Source organism: Seriola lalandi, unplaced genomic scaffold (assembly GCF_002814215.2).
Source record: "Seriola lalandi dorsalis isolate HSWRI2012SDOR001 ecotype SW California unplaced genomic scaffold, Sedor1 jcf7180002053069, whole genome shotgun sequence".
Classification (NCBI taxonomy): Eukaryota; Metazoa; Chordata; class Actinopteri; order Carangiformes; family Carangidae; genus Seriola; species Seriola lalandi.
The window spans coordinates 298,036-317,233 of NW_019523622.1; the positions used below are offsets into that span (position 1 = coordinate 298,036).

Here is a 19,198-nt window from a genome sequence, read left to right on the forward strand (position 1 = left end):
ACTCTTATTAACAGATCTTAGCTTTCATTTTGGTTGGTTTACAAGCACCTTTACTTGATTGTTGATGTCAGTGATATGTCAGTGCTCAATACAGCTAATTTATGTATCGTAATGCTGTTCAAACAAAAAGGTTCTGCCATCTATGAATCTCAACGAATTAGATGTAAAACTCTTTTATTCTCAATTCTGCTCTGATATAAAATGCAGAAGCTGATAAAGGACAACACTGTTTTAGCCACAGGCCATAAACTGTGTAGTAATGAATGAATGAAGGCTTCTGTTTGTTAGAGGAGAACATGACCACTGGTATTTAATGTACCATAGTGAGAAAAGACAAGCTGCAAAACACAAAAGTAAGACAGAGAGATGTAAAATATATATATATATAAATCATTTTTAAGCTAAATCATAGGAAAAAGAAGTTGGTGAAATAGTTAAGACACAAGAGGTTAAGGCCCTGTAACGATTAGAATAATGCAATTACTTCAGATTCTGCAGTCTGGACAAGAAAGTTATATACCCTGGATGATTTAAACTCAAATGGATGGCTCAATTTCATTTTCAGAACTTGCTTGTCTCCTTTAACAGCTTGAGCAGCATCCTCACTGACATGTCTATGTTCCTGCTGCCCTCTAAAAATGCATGTCGTGCACTTGAGTAGCCATTAGCATAAATATATATGCAAAACCTTATTCAACATGTGTAAATATTCATCACCGCATGTATGAACTTTTTGTGAAGTATAGGTATGCCCTTGACACGCCTTCCTTTATCATGCAAATTGCAGTATATACGATGCATACAGACAAATAAATCTATAGGGGATTGCATGGTTTTTAAGGGTGTGGCATAAGATGGTTATTAGCTAAGAATTAACAATAGGAAGACTGTAGAGGAAATAAAATTTTGACATCACAAACACATGCACGGTGTGTGTGTTATGACATGATTCGCCTCTCTCTATACACACCTGATGCTGACACATTATTTTCTCCGTTGTGCACAACATCATCTTGGGCCATTTCTGAGGAAGAAATAATTTGCATTTATGGCAACATCTGTGGATAAAACTCAAATCATCAATTGCTACAGTCAACACCGAAGACAATGCAGCTTAATCAACACACCTGTGTGTCCTTGAATAGTATCCATAAACAAAATCCTATAAGAAGTGTGTGTTTTTTTTTTTTTTAATAGATAGTTACCATTACAAGCTTGTTTCACTGAAAGCAAGGAGAGCTAAATGGGAAGGAGTCCAAACATTAAAGAAATTATATCTAATGAATATGAGCTGATGTAATTAAGTAGGAGTGGAATTAGAAGGGCAGCTGTTGTCTAACAGGTGGCTGCAGCCAGAAAAGCTGTACGTCTGCACACAGTAGTTTTAACGTGACATGTAACATGTATTGGACAGAATACAATGTGGGTGAAAGAGGCAGACTGGATGGAAGCAATGCTTTCCTCTGCACTCGGTTACATACTGTGGATATTTGAGCTTGTCGAATTTCCTGAAAATACTAATGTTAACTCACAGTTCACTTTTATAGTGTGACATTTGCATCACTTTATCACTTTCTGTGGTAAAAAGCTAATGGAAATACAATTTTCTAAAAAGCCCACTGCAATTCTTTTCAATTATCTGTACCACAACGTTTATCTAATTCCACTTACCTGCTCCTGCCTCTGTCACTTTCAGTACCTCCTGCTGGGTAAAAGAGAAAGGAAAGGAATTACTCTTTGTGTTGTGTTGCCTGAACCTATGGTGCATTTTAAAGTGAATGTAAAAACAGAAGACAAAATATGAAGTGCAAATACTGGAACATCACACAAGCTTTGAGGGAACAGACACTATCCACAAAGCTGTATTGCTATAAAATACTTCTCCCCTGTTGTCTAAATAAGTTTCTATCCTACATTTTTAACAGAACCAGAAAAGCACAGATTAATGTGTCCACTATGGACACATTAATTTGTGCTTTTCTTGTTATGATGATTTTAGCTGAGAAAGGGTCAATTATTTTTGCCTGGTCACAAGGGGGAGTGATTGAGCTGGAAAGCCCGACCCAAGATGACCCCTTTTAACACCAACACAGTTTGATGTTAAATGTACTTAACTGCATCGAAGCTACATTGATGGACATGATGTACAGTAAGTGGGTGTTTATGCTGTCATTAAAATTAAATGCTGACTTTAAAGAACCTCAACACACATCACACTCTTTCATCAGAGAGCATTACTTAAAAAAAGTGATTTAAAAAATCTTCATGTGCATGTTTGATTTTCCAGATATTGGCTCTCACTCACTTTCAGTCTCCTCAGTCATTCACACATCATACATTCAAAGTCTTCTCCATTAAAGCCAGCATGGCTAATCGCCTGTAACAGCTATTAAATAAGGAACCCTCTGTTTATGCCTTCAGTTGAACTCCAAAAGCCAAGATTAGGATGGATATATGATTACTTCAAAAAAACCTTACCAAAAAGACCCTGCACACAGCAGAACAGGAGAGACAACTCTTTTGTTTCATTATAAAGACCTTCAGCGAGTTGAAGTAAACATACTTGCACTTGGCTTGAAGTAAAACAATAATTCCAGAGTGGATCAAGTGCTGAATTGTTTATGTAACAGGGCTGCTTACATTCATACAGTTCCTGCTTTTGAACAAGAGGTGCTACATCAAAAGGTACATTAAGAGAAGAAATGCATTATTCATGGAAAAAAGCCAAAGACAGAAGTTGTGGGAAATTGACTGGCTAATGGAAGATGATGGGGCAAGCTTGTTTAACACATATTCCAGCCCCCTTTGTGTCCACAGAATGAGTGAGTGGGTGAGTGTGTGTGTGTGTGTGTGTCTGCAAAAGTTCCTTACCACTTGGCCATCCTCCATCTGTTCGTTCTCCTTCTCTTCTGCCAACCACTGACTCTCTGACTCCAACCTAAGATGGACAGTTATGTAGAACCTCACACACATAACACATAAAATCTGTAATGCACTTTTAGTTTACAATGCTTTTAAATGTCCAAATTTGTTGCTTAAATATGATTCTAGCCTTACTTTATGATCTTGATCTAAGTAACACTACTCTAGGCAATTGATTTTTCTAAAACAGTATGTTCAAGTTTCCCCAGAGTCCCCCATGTACAGTGAGCACAAGGAGTCTTGTTGGAAAGCGAGGCAGTGGACCTGTGGACCAATAATAAGATTGGGATCTGGGAGTGTAGTCTTCAGGGACTTGACAACATTGTCCACTGCAATAAAGGAAAGCCTAATCCTGTCTGGCAAGTGGGCAGGGTGGATCACGCTCTCACTCTCTGCCCCCGAGTTCAATACTGACAGAATTAAAACTCAACTTTGCCACACATACATATTGTACGACAACAGCAAAAATGACAAGAAAGCAAAAATAGAAGAGGGGGATGCCAGAGATATCAATTATACATGAAATTTCAACCACAAAAATGTGACAGTTCTCTTGTGCTGTCTGATTTGCTAACTGTTTCAGATAGTCACAAACTGTCTGACAGTGTTTTAGCTCTAATTTGCACTCGCACACATACACACGACCTCACACACTGTGGCTGTACTTGTCAATGTGCTTTTCTGTCTCCTGGGCCTGGGAGCCCCACAGAGGGGAGCGAGGGTTCTGGGCATCCGGGGAGGCTGGGGACAAGGGAGCTCCTTCCATCAACCACTGGTCCCTTAGTGACTTCCTCTAGAGTGAGAAAGAGGAGGTGAGGAAGAGAAAGAGAAGAGAGTGAGTCCACTTTCAGTAGTATTGTATTGTGGTAATATGATTATGATGATATACACCTACAACACATCTTTAGCATTACTACAACTTCTTACTTCTTACTCATCTGTGACGTAAACAGATATAAATATACAGTATCTGTGATCTGTATCAGCCTGCTGACTTATTGGTCAGACTCTATTTACAAATCAGAAAAAAAGCAATACAGTAAACAATATCAGACCAACGGCATTAAAACACTGAATTAGTAACTAAATGTATAACTGTCAAATTATTTCAATATGTCTTAAGGATGCCAGAGAAACAAGATTTATCCTATTGATCAAATATAGTAAAAGTTCACAAGAGAAATAAAAAGCAACCCAACAGCAGTAGCCCAACAGAAAACTAACAGTAACCCACAATGCTGAGTTGGCAAACGACAGGTAATAGCTAATAGCTAGTAGGTATGACTAGCTTGGTTAGCAATTAGCTAATCAGACAAACTGGCTTAACATCTACAATTACACACACCTGTCACAAAATAGCTGTAATTCCATGGAGTACCTAAAGATAGTGGTCCGAGAACGGGTATTTTGAGAGAAGATATAGGATCAGTATTTACTGGGTCACAGATTGGTAGATGAAGCTAAAAATGTCAGTGTAACTCCAACTGGCGTTGTGTTGTTGCTAATACTGGTTGCTAATAGCAACAGAATGTTCAACTGAAACTAACTGCTAGTGGCAGAAAGGTGAGAGAATGACTGAAATCACTTCTGATGTGCACCCTAGTAAAAATACTGATATGGATATATTGGCCGATATATACAAACACTTATGAAAAAGATATGCAATGAAAACAAGATATTTTACAGTTTAACAATAAACTTTATTGTCCAAAATGACATCAGTGAACTGAAACTGTAAACTTCACTGGGAATTAAATAACTATAAAAATAAAATAACTATAAATAAAAAACATAAGAACATACACACACACAGACACACACACACACACACACACACACACACACACACATATATATATATATATATTTAACTTGAATGAAAACAAAGAAAAACTTTTGTTTTCATTCAAAGAAAAACAAATAAAATATACATAAAATGCTGCCTATATAACCGAGCATTTCCACTGCATTATTGCTTCTTAATAAAAGTATTAATATCAGCGCATATCGGAGAATATATGCACCGATACTGATATATCTGTGATAGGCAAAAATCGGCTCTAGTTGAATGTGTTAAATATATGCGCTATACTGCTAAACTAAAATGCCCACAGTAAAATTAAAACAGTAGTGTCCATACAATGGACAATACCACTATGTCCAAAGTGTACAACATACTAACTATGTAGTATGCACTATAATAATCCTTACAGTACTGTTTTTACAGCTAGTCGCCTTTACAACAAATCAACATACATAACTGTTTGAATCAAACCATCACACAAATGCCATTGCCAATTAAACCAAAGCCAAAGCCACTCAAATTTAATTCCAAAAGTTATTGTTTGAGGTGTTTCTGGAGCTGGTTCACCAACATCCACAATGTGTCCAGCTGTGAGCAGGTCCTCCATTTCCTTTGTACAGTACTATGCAAAAGGTTTAATGCACCTTAAATTCTTATGCATCAACCAATAAGAATCTAAACCATCAGGGAAGCGTCTGATTGGTCCCAAATTCGTTCAGTAGTCATAATAATAATAAAAAAAACCATCTTCAGCGACAAGAGGAACAAGTAGTCCTGCAACAGATGGTCTGACCCCCACAGAGCCATGATCTCCAACATCATGGAGTCAGTCTGCATGCCGAGTCTCTGGAAAAACTGTGCAGAGATGCGGATGCTACATACTGATTTGAGTATGTTTCTTTTCCGTTTACTGCAATTTGTGTGAAGTTAATTGATAAACAAAAAACTATTCATGGCATTATATTTGAAAGCATCCTCACTTTACGTTTAGTGCCTAAAACCTTTGCACAGCACTGTGGGAAAACCATGTACCTCAAAAACATGCTCAAAAATCAAATTTTGGTGTGTATACTGACTGTGTGGAGTATTTTCAATTTTGTCAATTTTCCAGCATGAACACAAAACCTGCTTGGAATTAGTATGTAGTCTGGAATTGGGACACAGCTTGACTCAAAAGTGCAATTACTCTCACAGAGATTAATAAATGAGTGAACAAGGTGGGTGATTTTGGGAAACAGCCAAAGCAAAAGAGTGCGCCTGAAGAGAGAGGAGAACTAAAATGTATAAAGCAGTGACATGGACAGAGAGAGAAAATGAGATGAGGAAAGTCAAGTGAAATGTGGTTATTTGAGGGAGGTGCAGGTGACAAAAAAGGTGAGACAAATAAAGAAAAGTCCATGTCAGCAGTCTTTATTTCAGCCATCCAACAGAGAGAATGTTGGCATGAATTAACAGCATGTGTGGGCACTTTTTGTTCTTAGTCCTACAACTCTCTCCAGGAAGTAGACATGACCCAGTGAATGAATGCTGCCTGAGGCTGCTTACCATTCCCTCCTGACAGAACACCAAACCAAGTGCTGTCAGGTTTTACAAAAGGAAGAGCACAATTCTCTGTAGTTTTTAGAGCTGACTACTCTCTGAACATCATCTTCTAAACAGACTGTTACAAGACACACAACATCAAAAGATTCCTTGCAGTCTAATACTGATTTAAACATGTCAAATTTTTTACAGCTTTGTTGTTTTCCACCTTACCTTGCATTCACATAGACCTTTATCAGTGTTCCAGATCCCCACTGGAGTTCAACACAAACCCTTTACAGGCTCTATGTATGTATTTGTATACAGGATGTGACAATGACAGACAGATCCAACACAGGTGTATACACTACATGTGTTTCCATTGCAAACCTGACAGTCCATCATAAACTACTTCCGATTTCATATTGTTTCATAGATTTCACAAAGTATATGCATTCATTTCACCTGCACTAATTAGTGCCATCATTTAATTATTGGTTATTTCCTTTTGGTCTGATGAATTCTGAGCTGCACAAATAAGCACAGTGCGTTCAGTACAATGACATGAAATCTTCACCTTTTCAAAGCATTAGCAGCTCTGTTCAGGACACTGTAAAGTATATTTTTTGCAAACACATTCAAGGAAAAAGTTGGAAGCTTAGTACTTTCAATGTCAACTGAAGTCGCCAAACAAACTTGGTAACATACTTGTGCACAATCAGATTGAGAACCCTGATGATCAATGTCACATGGAAATTATGATGATAGTGGTTACACTGCCATCAGTCAGGCTCATCAAACCAAGCCTGAATTTTATTCACTCCACAAATGTATTTGAGTTTGCTATTTATTGTAAAATGACTTCATGTACAAATTCCATTGGCTGTCTGGTTGTCAGAAATTAATGGAAACTCTTTAAGTGGAAGTACAATGTAGATTTTAAACACATCACTGAGATAGTTGTAAGCAGGAAACTACTTAAGAGTTTCCTGCTTACAAGAAGGAGAAGCACTATTCATTCAAACATATAATAAACCAGTTGTGTTCCCCTGTACGTCAGCACTAATAACAGTGGCTGCAGGGTGACTTAGTTTGACAGCTGTGTTGCAACCAGTTGACCTTGGTTCAAATGCTTGTTTCAGCAAGCATGTGTGCCACTAAAGTGCCCTTGAGCCAGACAGTGAACTCTTGCCAGCTGTGGGAATGCTCGTCTGTAGCTGTCTCTGGCAAGCAGATGAAACGTTTACTAAATCTAATATAGTTAAATAGACAGAGGGTTTAGAGTTATCATTTTATGTCATAATTATGTGGATATGCATTAATCTTCATATATTGCAATTATTTTGACAGATAATGTGATTGTGATATGCGTCACGTTTTTGGTCGGAATGGAAATTTTTGCACTTAATTTCCACTGAAAAAAAAACAAAAAAAACAAAATACATAAAATATATCAAAATGATGGGGATGTGATTTGATGTCTTTACCAAACAGGCATGTTCCCTTACGTCTGGAGAATATGATTTCTAGGCCCGGGGGATCTCTGTAGCACCATGTTGGTTCATTGCTTCATTTATAATGGTTTGTTCTGACACATTTTGCTTCCTGTAATTTGGACATTGAACTTGGCCATACTTCTTCCATACTTGGATTTCGATAATATTTCACTGAACTGTTCAGCACTAATACAAAGCACTCACAGCAGCTACAAAAGCCACGTGATGTTTGCTAGCTTTTCACTTACTCCTGAGGTGAAAGCATCGGAAAACCCATACTCCCCTCCAGCCCATGGCCCCATGTTTCCAAAATCTGGTAACTGTTAGCCAGTCGCTACCTACTTAAATATAAACGTCACAAACCCATCTCTGTTTTTTTTCTCAGGCAGCACAGAACAAGCCCTACTCTGTCCCCTTCCCTGTGCCTTTGGCTAGCTTGACACAGCTCTCTCTAAACTTTACTGCAGGTCAGGAGCTATGTATAAGCTGCTGCTCTCTCCTATCACATCCTTACATCTACCCAGAGGCTACAGTCAATGTCAAAGCTAATGAATGTACTAAAACCTATGATGATATCAGCTCCTGTGAGAGAGCAAGGGTCGGGATAATCATTTTAAATTAATCTTTGAAGCCTGTTGCAACTTGAATTTTGATCTCACAGATACAATACATTTATGAAGTGTTGTGCACAAATATGCATATGCAAAACATTCTCTTGCATGACCGCACCGGTACACACATGCATACCTGCTTGCACACAAACACATGCTGCACAGATTTCACACAATTTGAGGAATGTGCCCCAGGGCAGTGTAACACAGTGGAGTAGGAAGTGGGAACGCCAGTCTGGAAATGGTGTGGAAACAATAGAGCAGCTCTGTGACTATGTGAGTGTGTAAACATTCACATAAAAACTGATTTCAGCAAAGGAAGGCTTGCCTCTAACCTTGCGAGGAACTGGCAGAACCAGGAAGTGTGGAAGGTTGTGTAGTTCATCTGTGCGTGTGTGTGTGTGTGTGTGTGTGTGTGTGTGTGTGTGTGTATGTGTGTGTGTGTGTGTGTGTGTGTGTGTGTATGTGTGTGAGAGAGTTTGTCTGTGTGTGAAAAGGAAATAAATTTGGAGGTAATCTGCTTGCTAACAAGCTGGAATGAGTCTGCAGAGGATTTTAGCTGAGTGAAATTAAGGCTGCGTGTGTGTGTGTGTGTGTGAGTATGTGTGTGAATGAATGAGATGGGTTAGATCATCCTGAATGTGTGTGTCACACCTTGAGCTGCTGTAGTCTGAGCTTCTCATCCTCCATCTCTCTCCTGGCTCTGTCCTGCTCATCCTGCTGCCGGCGCTTCTCCTGCAAGAAGAGAAGTGGGAGGGAAGGAGAGAATTCGCAAAGGCTGAGAATGAATGTAGACATCCTGAGAGTTTGGTAAAGGGGGAGAAGGAGCAAGAGTGCGACTTTATTCTTTATTCAAGTAAAGAGAAAGATGGGCTGAGGCACTCACATCATCAGCTAGACACATAAACAAGCTGATGTAAATGAGTAAACAGAAACAAAGACAGGGAAGAGACGGCTGTGACAAAAACATCACTGGGAAAGAGTAAAAAAGGGGACACCTGGTCAACCATCTGTCATAAGGACACTGTCACCATGGACATCAGGTATACTCTATATCCCATAATGCTCAGAGCCACTATCTCCATGGCAAACTGGTGTTGGTTTCGTGGGATGAGGGACACCCTGGCTCACCACATTGCACACTCAATAAATTATTCAGGAGTTACAGACAGCTCAGAGAGCACAGCTTAGTCCCTTTACCCTCTCTTTCTCCAGACAGACAAGTCTGGAGACAAGTCACCATTACTGCGGTGGCACCTCATTAGTAAACCTGCCTATAGCACTGATGTATGTAAACAATTTCACTTTTTAAGTGTCCAGGAGATCCTGTGGAACAGGTTATATATTTAAAATATAGCCACGAAAAAAGCCACTAAAATAAAGGTTATAATCGACATTTCAATGAAAGTTTATTTCAGACAACGAGATGTATGATGTATGAAGATGTATGAATTTTACTTTCATAAATTAGTATTAAATCCTAATGTTGAGGGGCTTGTCAACAAAGCAACATTCAAATTTGCTGAGGACCAAGCAATGGTGAACGGTCACTCTGCAAGCTTGGTACTATTTTTCCTGGCTGATATTTAACTTTACCAGACTCAAATGTTTCAGTTTTTTTAATGATGCATTTCTTCTGATTACAAAGCAAAGAGTCATGGAATTTGATGATTTAAATCATGAACTCGTAAGTAACTCCTGTTGGGGTTAATTACCTACTTAACACAGCACTTTCACATTCAGTTTCATTACATTCAGAGTTGAGCTTTGAGACTGAATAACTCTCCCATTCAGACGTCATCTGTCAGAGTGGGCGGCTGCTGACCGTGAACAACCCAAACTCTCTCTGCTTTTACTGTCAGTGTAAATGTGATCAGTTCAACTCTGCCACTGCTGTGATGGTGGCGGCGCCTCAGAGTGTAACAGTTAAATCAGTGGATGGATTCATCTATAAACAGATAAATGTACGTGTGTTTGTGCAAGAACTCACAGCAATGGCCTCCAGTCGCTGTTTGTACTTCTCCGTCTCATCCATTCTAGCGCCTGTGACACAATAAGACAGGGTTGAAGGTTAGAGACCAGAGGTTAAACAGAGGATCCATTTATTCCCAAAGATTACTGTGTTCACTGGTTTGAAAGAATAAAATCAGGCCATGATTTCAGATGAATCCTCTGAGATTTTCTTAAAATCCTAATTAGTATTTTCTCCAGTTGATATGTCCATTTTTTTGTGCTGTATGGTCTGTTTTTTTTTTTGTTCTTTTGGTCTTTGCCAATGTAAAACTTGTCTATGGTTTAAAGAGTGTTTGAAGAAGAGAATCACATAGCATTTCTGTGCTAGTCTCTAAACTCTTTCAGTCCCACCCTTGCAACATCAGAGGATATAGAGGCAGCAGATTGGTGGCAACACAAGATCAGAGGCAGGATTTCAGCCTTTGCTATTTGTGAAGCATGTAATTGGACAAGTATAGTAGTACACACCTTTGTCTGCAGAGCCATCATGACCCATAATCCTCCCCATCATTCCCACACTCCCACACCCCCATTAAGCCTTGTGTTTCTGTCATGACACAGCATCAGGAATCTCAAAGAAAATGAGCATAGGCAATATTTGTTTTCCCCTGCAGCTGACACTAAATGGGACAATATTTGAGCTCCCCAAAACTCAGAGGTACATAAGAGAGCATAGACTAGAGACGTAAATGGCAACCAGCTCACAGCAGCTCAGTCATTAATGAGTTCCTGCCATCACAAACCATAACTCTGCTTTTTTTTTTATTTTTTTTATTTTTTTTATATATATATATAAACAAACAGAAAAATCTTCTTCTCTGGGGAGAAATAACAGCTATTTTTGGCCCACATGTCAATCTGCACTGGGTGAGTTTCATTAAAAACTTTATATGATGAAAATAATTATAGTTAGACCATTGTTATAGTTTTTATTTTATTAGGGCTGAACAATTAATCAAAATATTATCAAAAATTGCAATATGGCCGAGCGCAACCTGCAAATTGCACGAGCTGCAATTTTTTGATTAAATTAAAATGCGTCACAACATGTCATTATAAATTAAGCATTGTGGTGTTACAGAGATTCCACGCACTACGAATCATATTCTCTCGACCAAAGGAACATGCTTGTTCGGTAGAGACAACAGCAAAAAAAATGCACCATTATCCTTTTTATATTTATTTCAGGGAAACTTTAATACTAAAATTGCCATTCCCACTGATATCATTACTCATATCGCAGTCACAATATCTGCAAAAAAACAAAACCAAAAATAAAAAACAAAAAAACACAATATGATTTTTTTTTGTGTATATCTGTCATAGTTTTTATGCAATGACAGCAATAATCTTCCAGTCACTGACAATCCCGTGTGCTTTGAAAAGAATTCTGTCCTACACCCAAAGAACACATTTAGCCATCACAGCAACCGAGCTCTCACACTGGGGGAGATCTGAGTAATACAGGGCCCTATTTCTGTAACAAATGCCAGTCTGTCACAACTAGTGTCGCTAATCGCCATCACAGAGCTTTGAAGCGCAAAATATGTGCTTACCAATGCATGCACACACACGCAAAACACTTTCCAGATGCATAACTGGCAAAACCTCATCGACGAGCTCATTTCTGAGACATAGTGGAACGATCAAACTCAAACAGTGTCCTTAGTTTTTACATCAACATACAACTGCACACGGTTAAGTTCCATTAAAGAGAATAAAAATCTGAATTTTCTTCACCTTGTGTACACTGCCAAAATAAGTCACATTACTCATTTCTCCTGAAACCTGCCCTCCCCATCCAATGCTCTTAAACTCTAAAAATGTGGTTTCTCATTTTTCCCCCAGAAGGCAACTCGGTAGAGCTGATGCTATTGCTGCTCCTCTGATATAGTAGATCAGCTTTAGGAGGTGTTAGTTATCATAGTGAGAAACCTCTCGCTTCCAACACCAGAGGGATTCCTTTGGTGCCCTCCAGGTGTGGGGTGGGGTCACAGGGGAAAAGGGCCCACATAAAAGAGTCTGAAAATTTAGGTGAACTGTGTATGTAGGGGAAAACAGGAAGATGAAACAAGAAGAGGGCAGGGGGAAAATTTTGATGGGGAAACAACCTCTGGCATGCCTTTCATTACTCTGGAGTTCTCTCCAGCACTGAGGTGGCAAGACAGAGAGAAAGACATATGAGAATGTACATTCACAATATATATATATATATATATATAGAGAGAGAGAGAGAGAGAGAAAGAGACAATGCACCCTTCAAGATCAGCAGAGGTAGAAAGAGACACATCCTCATTTTGGCAGTGTTTTGAATGACTGGAGGTGCAGTGACAGCTTACAGTATAAGCCTCCGTAGGGAGTGGAGGCTTGTGTCTCATCAGGGCTCCAGGAGAGCGCCTAGAATAGCAGCCAGAGATAAACAAGCAAACACAAACAGAGGCTTTGATGAGGAGGTATTGAGGAGCTCCCCGTAGACACACACTGACTTCGATAATTAGACATAATACAGGAGGGTAGAGAAGGGAAAGCTGACAAAGTCAAAAAGTTAAGAGACTGAGAAAGTCAAGATGGCTGGAAAGAAGAGCGGCAGAGACAAGGGGGGAATGAGGCGACAGGAAATGTAGCTGCTTTGGGATTCAGATCGACAAAATGAGACGACCAATGACATAGAAGTAAGAAAAAATCATTTACGAGGCAGACAAAAAAGAATGTTCAAGAACTAGAAGAACAGAGAAACTACAGATTAAATCTGCTCTGTTTCCCATGAGACCCTGATCATTATCAAGCAACCTCAGGTCAGTCTGCTCACAGCTAAACTGTATTCTTGGAATGTTGCATTTAAAAGGGCCGTCAGTGGCCCTGAGAAGTGGAAGTATGCAGAGAGTTACTTAGACAAACTAGAGAAGTCAGAAAAAACAGTATAAATATTAAATATAAATAAATGTAATTCTATGAAATACGTTGTTTTTTTTAATTTTCTTATTCCTTTAATCATGTTAGACCTCTCAGATTCTATCTCGGAACTAGGGGATAGCATTTAAAAGTTAATTTGTCAAGTGTAGTCAGTTTTATTTATAATCCAAAACCCCAAATTACAATTTTACCTTAAAAGGGCTTTACAATCTGTACAGCATGCGACAGCCCGTATCCTGAAGGAGATCCCTCTTCCAGGACAGACATTACGGACATGCAATAGTTGTTATGCTTTGTTATAAATCATGTCTCTTCTTTGTTGTACAGTGTCCACATTATAAAACCAATTAAGAGTTTTATTAATGCAAAATTTTTACTTTAACCAAGAATCTTTGCACCTTAACTGTGAATTTTCACACAACTCCCACAATCCTCTTGTGGTATTCAGAAAGTACAGCAACCCACAAATGTGCTGTGGGACAGAACAAAAACTACACTTGTTCACTGTACCCCTTGCCTAGGTCCATTCACACTATATCCTGTACATCTTAGAGACTAATCAGCAGTAGTAAAACACCAATATGGCACATGGCCATCAACACAGCTTGGCTGCAACAGTATTTAATTACAGCTTCTGGTTCACCTGCAACACCTGTTACATGCCAGTGCAAATGATTAAAATGTCTCAGTTCCCTTAAAAAAGACACGTTTTTTGTTTCCAAGGCATTCATTTGTGTCCTGCCCAAATGAATGCTAGCTGAGCAAGCCATTGGCTGTCTGACCTCAGTGGTATGACATCCCACACACCAAGTATCCATCCCTTTACCCCACTCAGTTACACAATGGACTGTAGTAGCTATGGTCAAAGACAAAAGAGTAGAAGCAGGAAATAGCGAAGAGAAAGTACATTGTATTTTAGCACATTAGTTTATTTTTAGTGGTGATTAAAATTTTTTCACAGCAGACATTTTTACTTGTCATAATAGGAGAATTACAGGTGGTTTTGTTCAATTCAAGTGGTGCAGTCACGTGACTGACAGTGAAGCAACACGCACAATACCAGGACCCTGACACTTAGGCAGCTAAATGGAACTCAGCCATCATTCATTTTATTAATTACACCTGTGTTTTTCCTACTGCAACATGTCAGAAGGCCTACTCTCAAAATATTAAGGGATGACAATGCTGACAATCATTGTTTTAGTCCTTTATTCAGCAAAAATGCCTGTTTCAGCTTCTAGATGTCACAATTTGGCACTTTATTCTGTTTCATATCACCTTCAGCGGAATACCTTTGGGTTTTGGACTGCTGGTCAGACAGAAGAAGTGACAAGACATCACTTTGGGCTGCAGGAATAGTGAGGAGTTAAGCATTTTCAGACATGATAAAGATTAAACAAGTAACTGATTTAGAGCTTCAACAATTATTTGCATTATTGATTAATCTACAGATTACTATCTTGATTATTCTATCACTCATTTGGTCTGTAAATGCCAGAACATAATAAAAAGAACAACAACAACAACAAAAATGTCCATCACAATTTCTGGAGGCTAAGTTGCCACCAGTAAGTTGCTTGTTTTATATGAGCAACACTTCAAAACCCAAAGAGATTTAGTTTACAATAAGACAAAGAAAGGCTAGAACTCTGGCATTCATGCATGGCCCAATCAATTATCAAAATAATTGCCAATCAATTTCCTGTCATCATCTAATTGTTTCAGCTCTAAAACTGAACGGAAAACAATCGTATCTTGCAGCCCTATTGTAAATTGAGAGCTTCATCACGTGTGCATGGGAAGGCACAGAAACTCTCCTCCAAGTACAGCTGCCCCAGTCATTCAGTCTTACTCCAAACTGTCCGCATGGTTTCTTTGCAAACATTCCTCCAGGCCTCGTGCAAAAGAATGTATATTTGCCTTCAGCGTATGAGTGCATGTTTATATAGCAATGTATATTTGCCCAGTGGGGTGCCATGAAGTCTATATGCTGTGTGCTGGTGTAGTGACATTAGCTCTGTGGGAACAGATGGAAGAACATTAGGGTGTCTGGAATGAAAAACTTTAAGAATCATTTAGTATCACAGCTCAGTGCTCGTGACTTTCTCTGACACACAGTCAGCAGCTGAGAGTATATAAGATTGAGAATGTAAAATTTAAGCAGTGTCTCTTGTCCTACAAGTTAAAAGCCTGCGATCAAAAAAAGAAAAAAATACACCAGCAGTTTCTTCACAAACTATGTGGATGTTTAAATCCAGAACACAGTGCATGTAAAAAAAATCTCTTTTTTTTTTTTTTTCCAAACTGAGCAAATACCTCAAAAGCCAAAGCATTAGCATTTCATTTTCTGAGGGCTTAAGAAGACGGTCTCTGAAAAGTCTGTAGAATAGGCAGTTGGTTCAGTCAGTGTTAGTTAGTAGGTAGTGCTTACATGCAAACCAATGCCTCGTGTTGCCCTTTGTTCACTGGCTCAGAGAATATATACCATCAGTGGCGGTGTGTAGTAGCTCCAACAGCTGTCTATGCAAAACGCATGCTTGAAGAATCTGAAGTATGTTTTTTTTTTCACTATACAGTATCTCCTATGGATTCAGGAAATAGTTTATTCAAATTTAATACACCACTCCAGCAGGGATGTGAGACCAGATAGGTCAGAGTACATGGTTATTGACTTTGATCTCACAGGGACAGACACCGGCTCCACTGGAGCATGAAAACCATGAACTTTCAGTCATGAGACTCTAACAAGACTGCGACAAACAGCCATCACTACACTGGGATAAATTATTGACAAAGTCTGTCTGACAGAGAATAGTGTGTATACTGTAAATATACAGCAATAGTCAAGGGTCAAGGAAGTAAAGGACAGTATTGTTATCATGTAGCATCAATTTGGCAAAAAATTAAGATGTTCTTTATGTAAGGAAGGCATGTAGAAAGATCAAACAGCAACAGTGAATCGGCTGATTCTGTAAATACAAGCCACTGAACACACAACATACACTGAATTGCTGAAATAGCTTCAGGTCTGTAGGGGTGGGGGAAATATTATAAGGCCACCCAGTGACATTTTGTTTTTGTGTGATGATGCAATTATGCTGCCGTTAGTCCGCTGGCCCCCCTGCTTCTCTGCACTTTGAAGTTTCTGCTCCATTTCTTGGAGAGATGGGGGTGAGGGGGAGAGGGATGGTTATAGTAAAGAAAGAAGAGAGACAGAAAGAGAGAGAGAGCAAAGGCACGAGTGGGGTGTGAGACTGTGTGCCCTCAATTACATACTGTAAACACATTTGAGTACTAACATTAACTGTTTTAATGTCCAATACCTGTATAAGTGGCTCTATGCTGGAATCATCTTTGCTTAGGGGCGGCTTGAGGCTCATTTACAGCGCTGCTCCAGTTTATCTGCTTCTCTTCACCTTTGCTGGATATTCAACACTTTTCGCACTTAGGGAATGGTGTACAGCACTAGATTGTAGCATGTAAACTCCAGAGAAAAAAAAAAAGAGAAGAACTGGAGAAGATAAGAGTAGAGAGGCAGAAGGCAATGCTATTTTTACTGGGACTTAAGGTTTAAAATTTTCGATTTAGACGGATCCACAGATCCGAAGAGAGACAGTATTCCAAGGTCGCTGTAAGTTGAAAACATCCTTCCATGTGTTTGGGAACAGGAAGAGCACAAACATCACTTGTCCTCCAGGAGATTAGAGACAGAATATGCAATCGCAACGACCCTGATCTCTGAACATGTGCATCCTCTAGCTGTCGTCAGTGGCCATCGCTCAGGAAGAGCCTGACTTAGACAGACAGCCAACTAACTGTAAAACAATTCCTAGATAGAACTTCAGTTGGAGACGGGGCAATCAAAGAGGCAATCACTCTCTAGCTTGAAGGATGGACAGAGTGAATTGTTGTAAAGTGCTTTTTCATCAGCTATTGATTTTCAGTTGCTTTACAGACTCTGCAGCAGAAATTACATTATTGGAGATGGATATCCTGCTTATCTCGATAGAAATAAATCTGACACAGTGGAGGGTATGTGTGCGTGTGTGTTTGTGCACATATAATATATATATATCATGTGTGTGTGTGTGTGTAATGTACGCGTGTGTGTGTGCGTTTATGTGTGTGGGTGGGTGGTATGGGTGGAATTTGTGTAGCTTGGATGGTGCTGCTGCAAGAGCACACAGCCAAGTTCCTCTGATTGACAGTCCAGGTTGGGGGAATGAAAACACTGCATTCCACTTCTGTGTGTGTGTGTGTGTGTGTGTGTGTGTGTGTATGTGTGTGTGTGTGTGTGTGTGTGTCATACGTCACAGAGCAAACAGTGTAGCAGACTTTGGAGCATGTTGGGAATTATCATATATAGTCAACACCATACATCACAGGTTTACTCCAAGTCATTTATCACTGCTACACTTCACAGGCATGACAGTCGTACTGCTGCCTAACCTCTCAAGTAACATAGAAGCTTGAATAATGTGTGCACTTCAAAGCATCAAAGATGTAATCAACCTACCAGTCCAATTTTTTATCAGCGTATTAACTTTGGAAATACGTATAGTAAGCTTGCACAAATGATCACAACGGAATACGCACTTGAGAGAATCAAAAGGCATCACTGCGAAGGAATATCAAAAGAAATCCTCCTACAGGTCCTGCTGTTCTGTGGTTAGACTAAAGCAAGTTTAATGCACTGACAATTTGACTAAATCGTGTTGAGAGAGAAGACTATGATGATGAAACAATAGAGCCTCAAAGGAGCAAATTCCTTTGCTCTCATTTTGTCTCCACCTTATACAGCCATAAAAAAGGATTGAGGGGGGATCAATGGTGTTCTGTAAGGTACCACACACACACACACACACACACACACACACACACACACATACAATAGAGTCTCTGTTCAGCAGGAAGCTGGATTTAGCCTTCTCTTGACTCTGCCCACAGGATCCTCGTATGGTAAAGGAAAACTTATATACACAAGACACACCTGCAGCATTTGATCTCTGTTTGGTCAGATCCAGAAAGTAATAGGACATGGATGTTTCTTGGTTTTAGCTCCACATAGCTCCATGGGCCTATCAGGTCACTTTCATGCCTATAGTTAATGCTAATGTTAAGGTTAATGTCATCTGGATCAAGGAAGAAAAAAAAAAAAAAAAAACCACTGTCACCTGTTATATATGGTCCATCTTGTGTTCACCCTGACTTTAAAAACCAAGAGGTGTAAACATGAAGTCACATGGTAACTGGTAACATGCAACTGACTCTTTCCCACTGTCGCCCTGCATCATCATCAGAGCTACACTGATCCACAAGCACTTTACCGGCCCTATGTGTTAATTCATTACCTCTCGTGTCACAAAAAGTTCACCAAGTACACAAGTAACTGATTAGGAACATTTGTAGTCAACAATGCAACTGCACCTCGTAACTTGGAAACACATCACAACCCTCATTTTAAGACAGGGAATGACAGCTAATTTTCACCCTTCAGGAGTTTCCTGATTACCTTCATCTACCAGGTTTGTCTTATTGTACCTGCTGACATAGTCTAGCCGCATAGCTATCAGAACACAGTTTGTGCAGCCATTATCTCTTTAGCCAAAAAAACACATGGTTGATATAAACCTAAGTTCTATATGGCTGCATACTGCTTGATATTGCCCTGTTAGTGGTTCTCAATACGGGCTAGCTTCTGATCAGTAGCCATCTGCTGCACAAGTTTAAAATATTAAGTCTGGAAGGATTCTGGGTGAGAAAATCAGCTCCACAGCCATTATGCTGAGCAGCAAATCTAAACTGACAGCATGGTGACACCTTTGTAAAAACCTTGTCATCCACTCATCAAGTCAGCAGAGGGACCGTAAAGATTAAAACGGTCATCTGGAACATACATATGTATGGTGAAGATGAAG

The 19,198-nt window shown here is 39.4% G+C and overlaps 1 protein-coding gene across 2 annotated transcripts in view; it reads right to left on the bottom strand.

Annotated features, from left to right (window-relative positions):
- The window catches only part of palm3 (paralemmin 3), a 36,796-nt gene that overhangs the window by 5,085 nt on the left and 12,513 nt on the right, over window positions 1-19,198 (bottom strand). The window contains exons 2-7 of one of the 2 annotated variants that reach the window (XM_023400922.2): window positions 10,345-10,397; window positions 9,009-9,089; window positions 3,588-3,715; window positions 2,872-2,938; window positions 1,672-1,702; window positions 971-1,024 (exon numbers count right to left, since the gene is read on the bottom strand). In XM_023400922.2, the coding sequence (XP_023256690.1) occupies window positions 971-1,024; window positions 1,672-1,702; window positions 2,872-2,938; window positions 3,588-3,715; window positions 9,009-9,089; window positions 10,345-10,389 (406 nt within the window). In that variant the 5' untranslated portion in view covers window positions 10,390-10,397. Of the gene's footprint in view, window positions 1-970; window positions 1,025-1,671; window positions 1,706-2,871; window positions 2,939-3,587; window positions 3,716-9,008; window positions 9,090-10,344; window positions 10,398-19,198 lie in introns of both variants that reach the window. The other variant, XM_023400921.2, reaches the window with a different exon arrangement.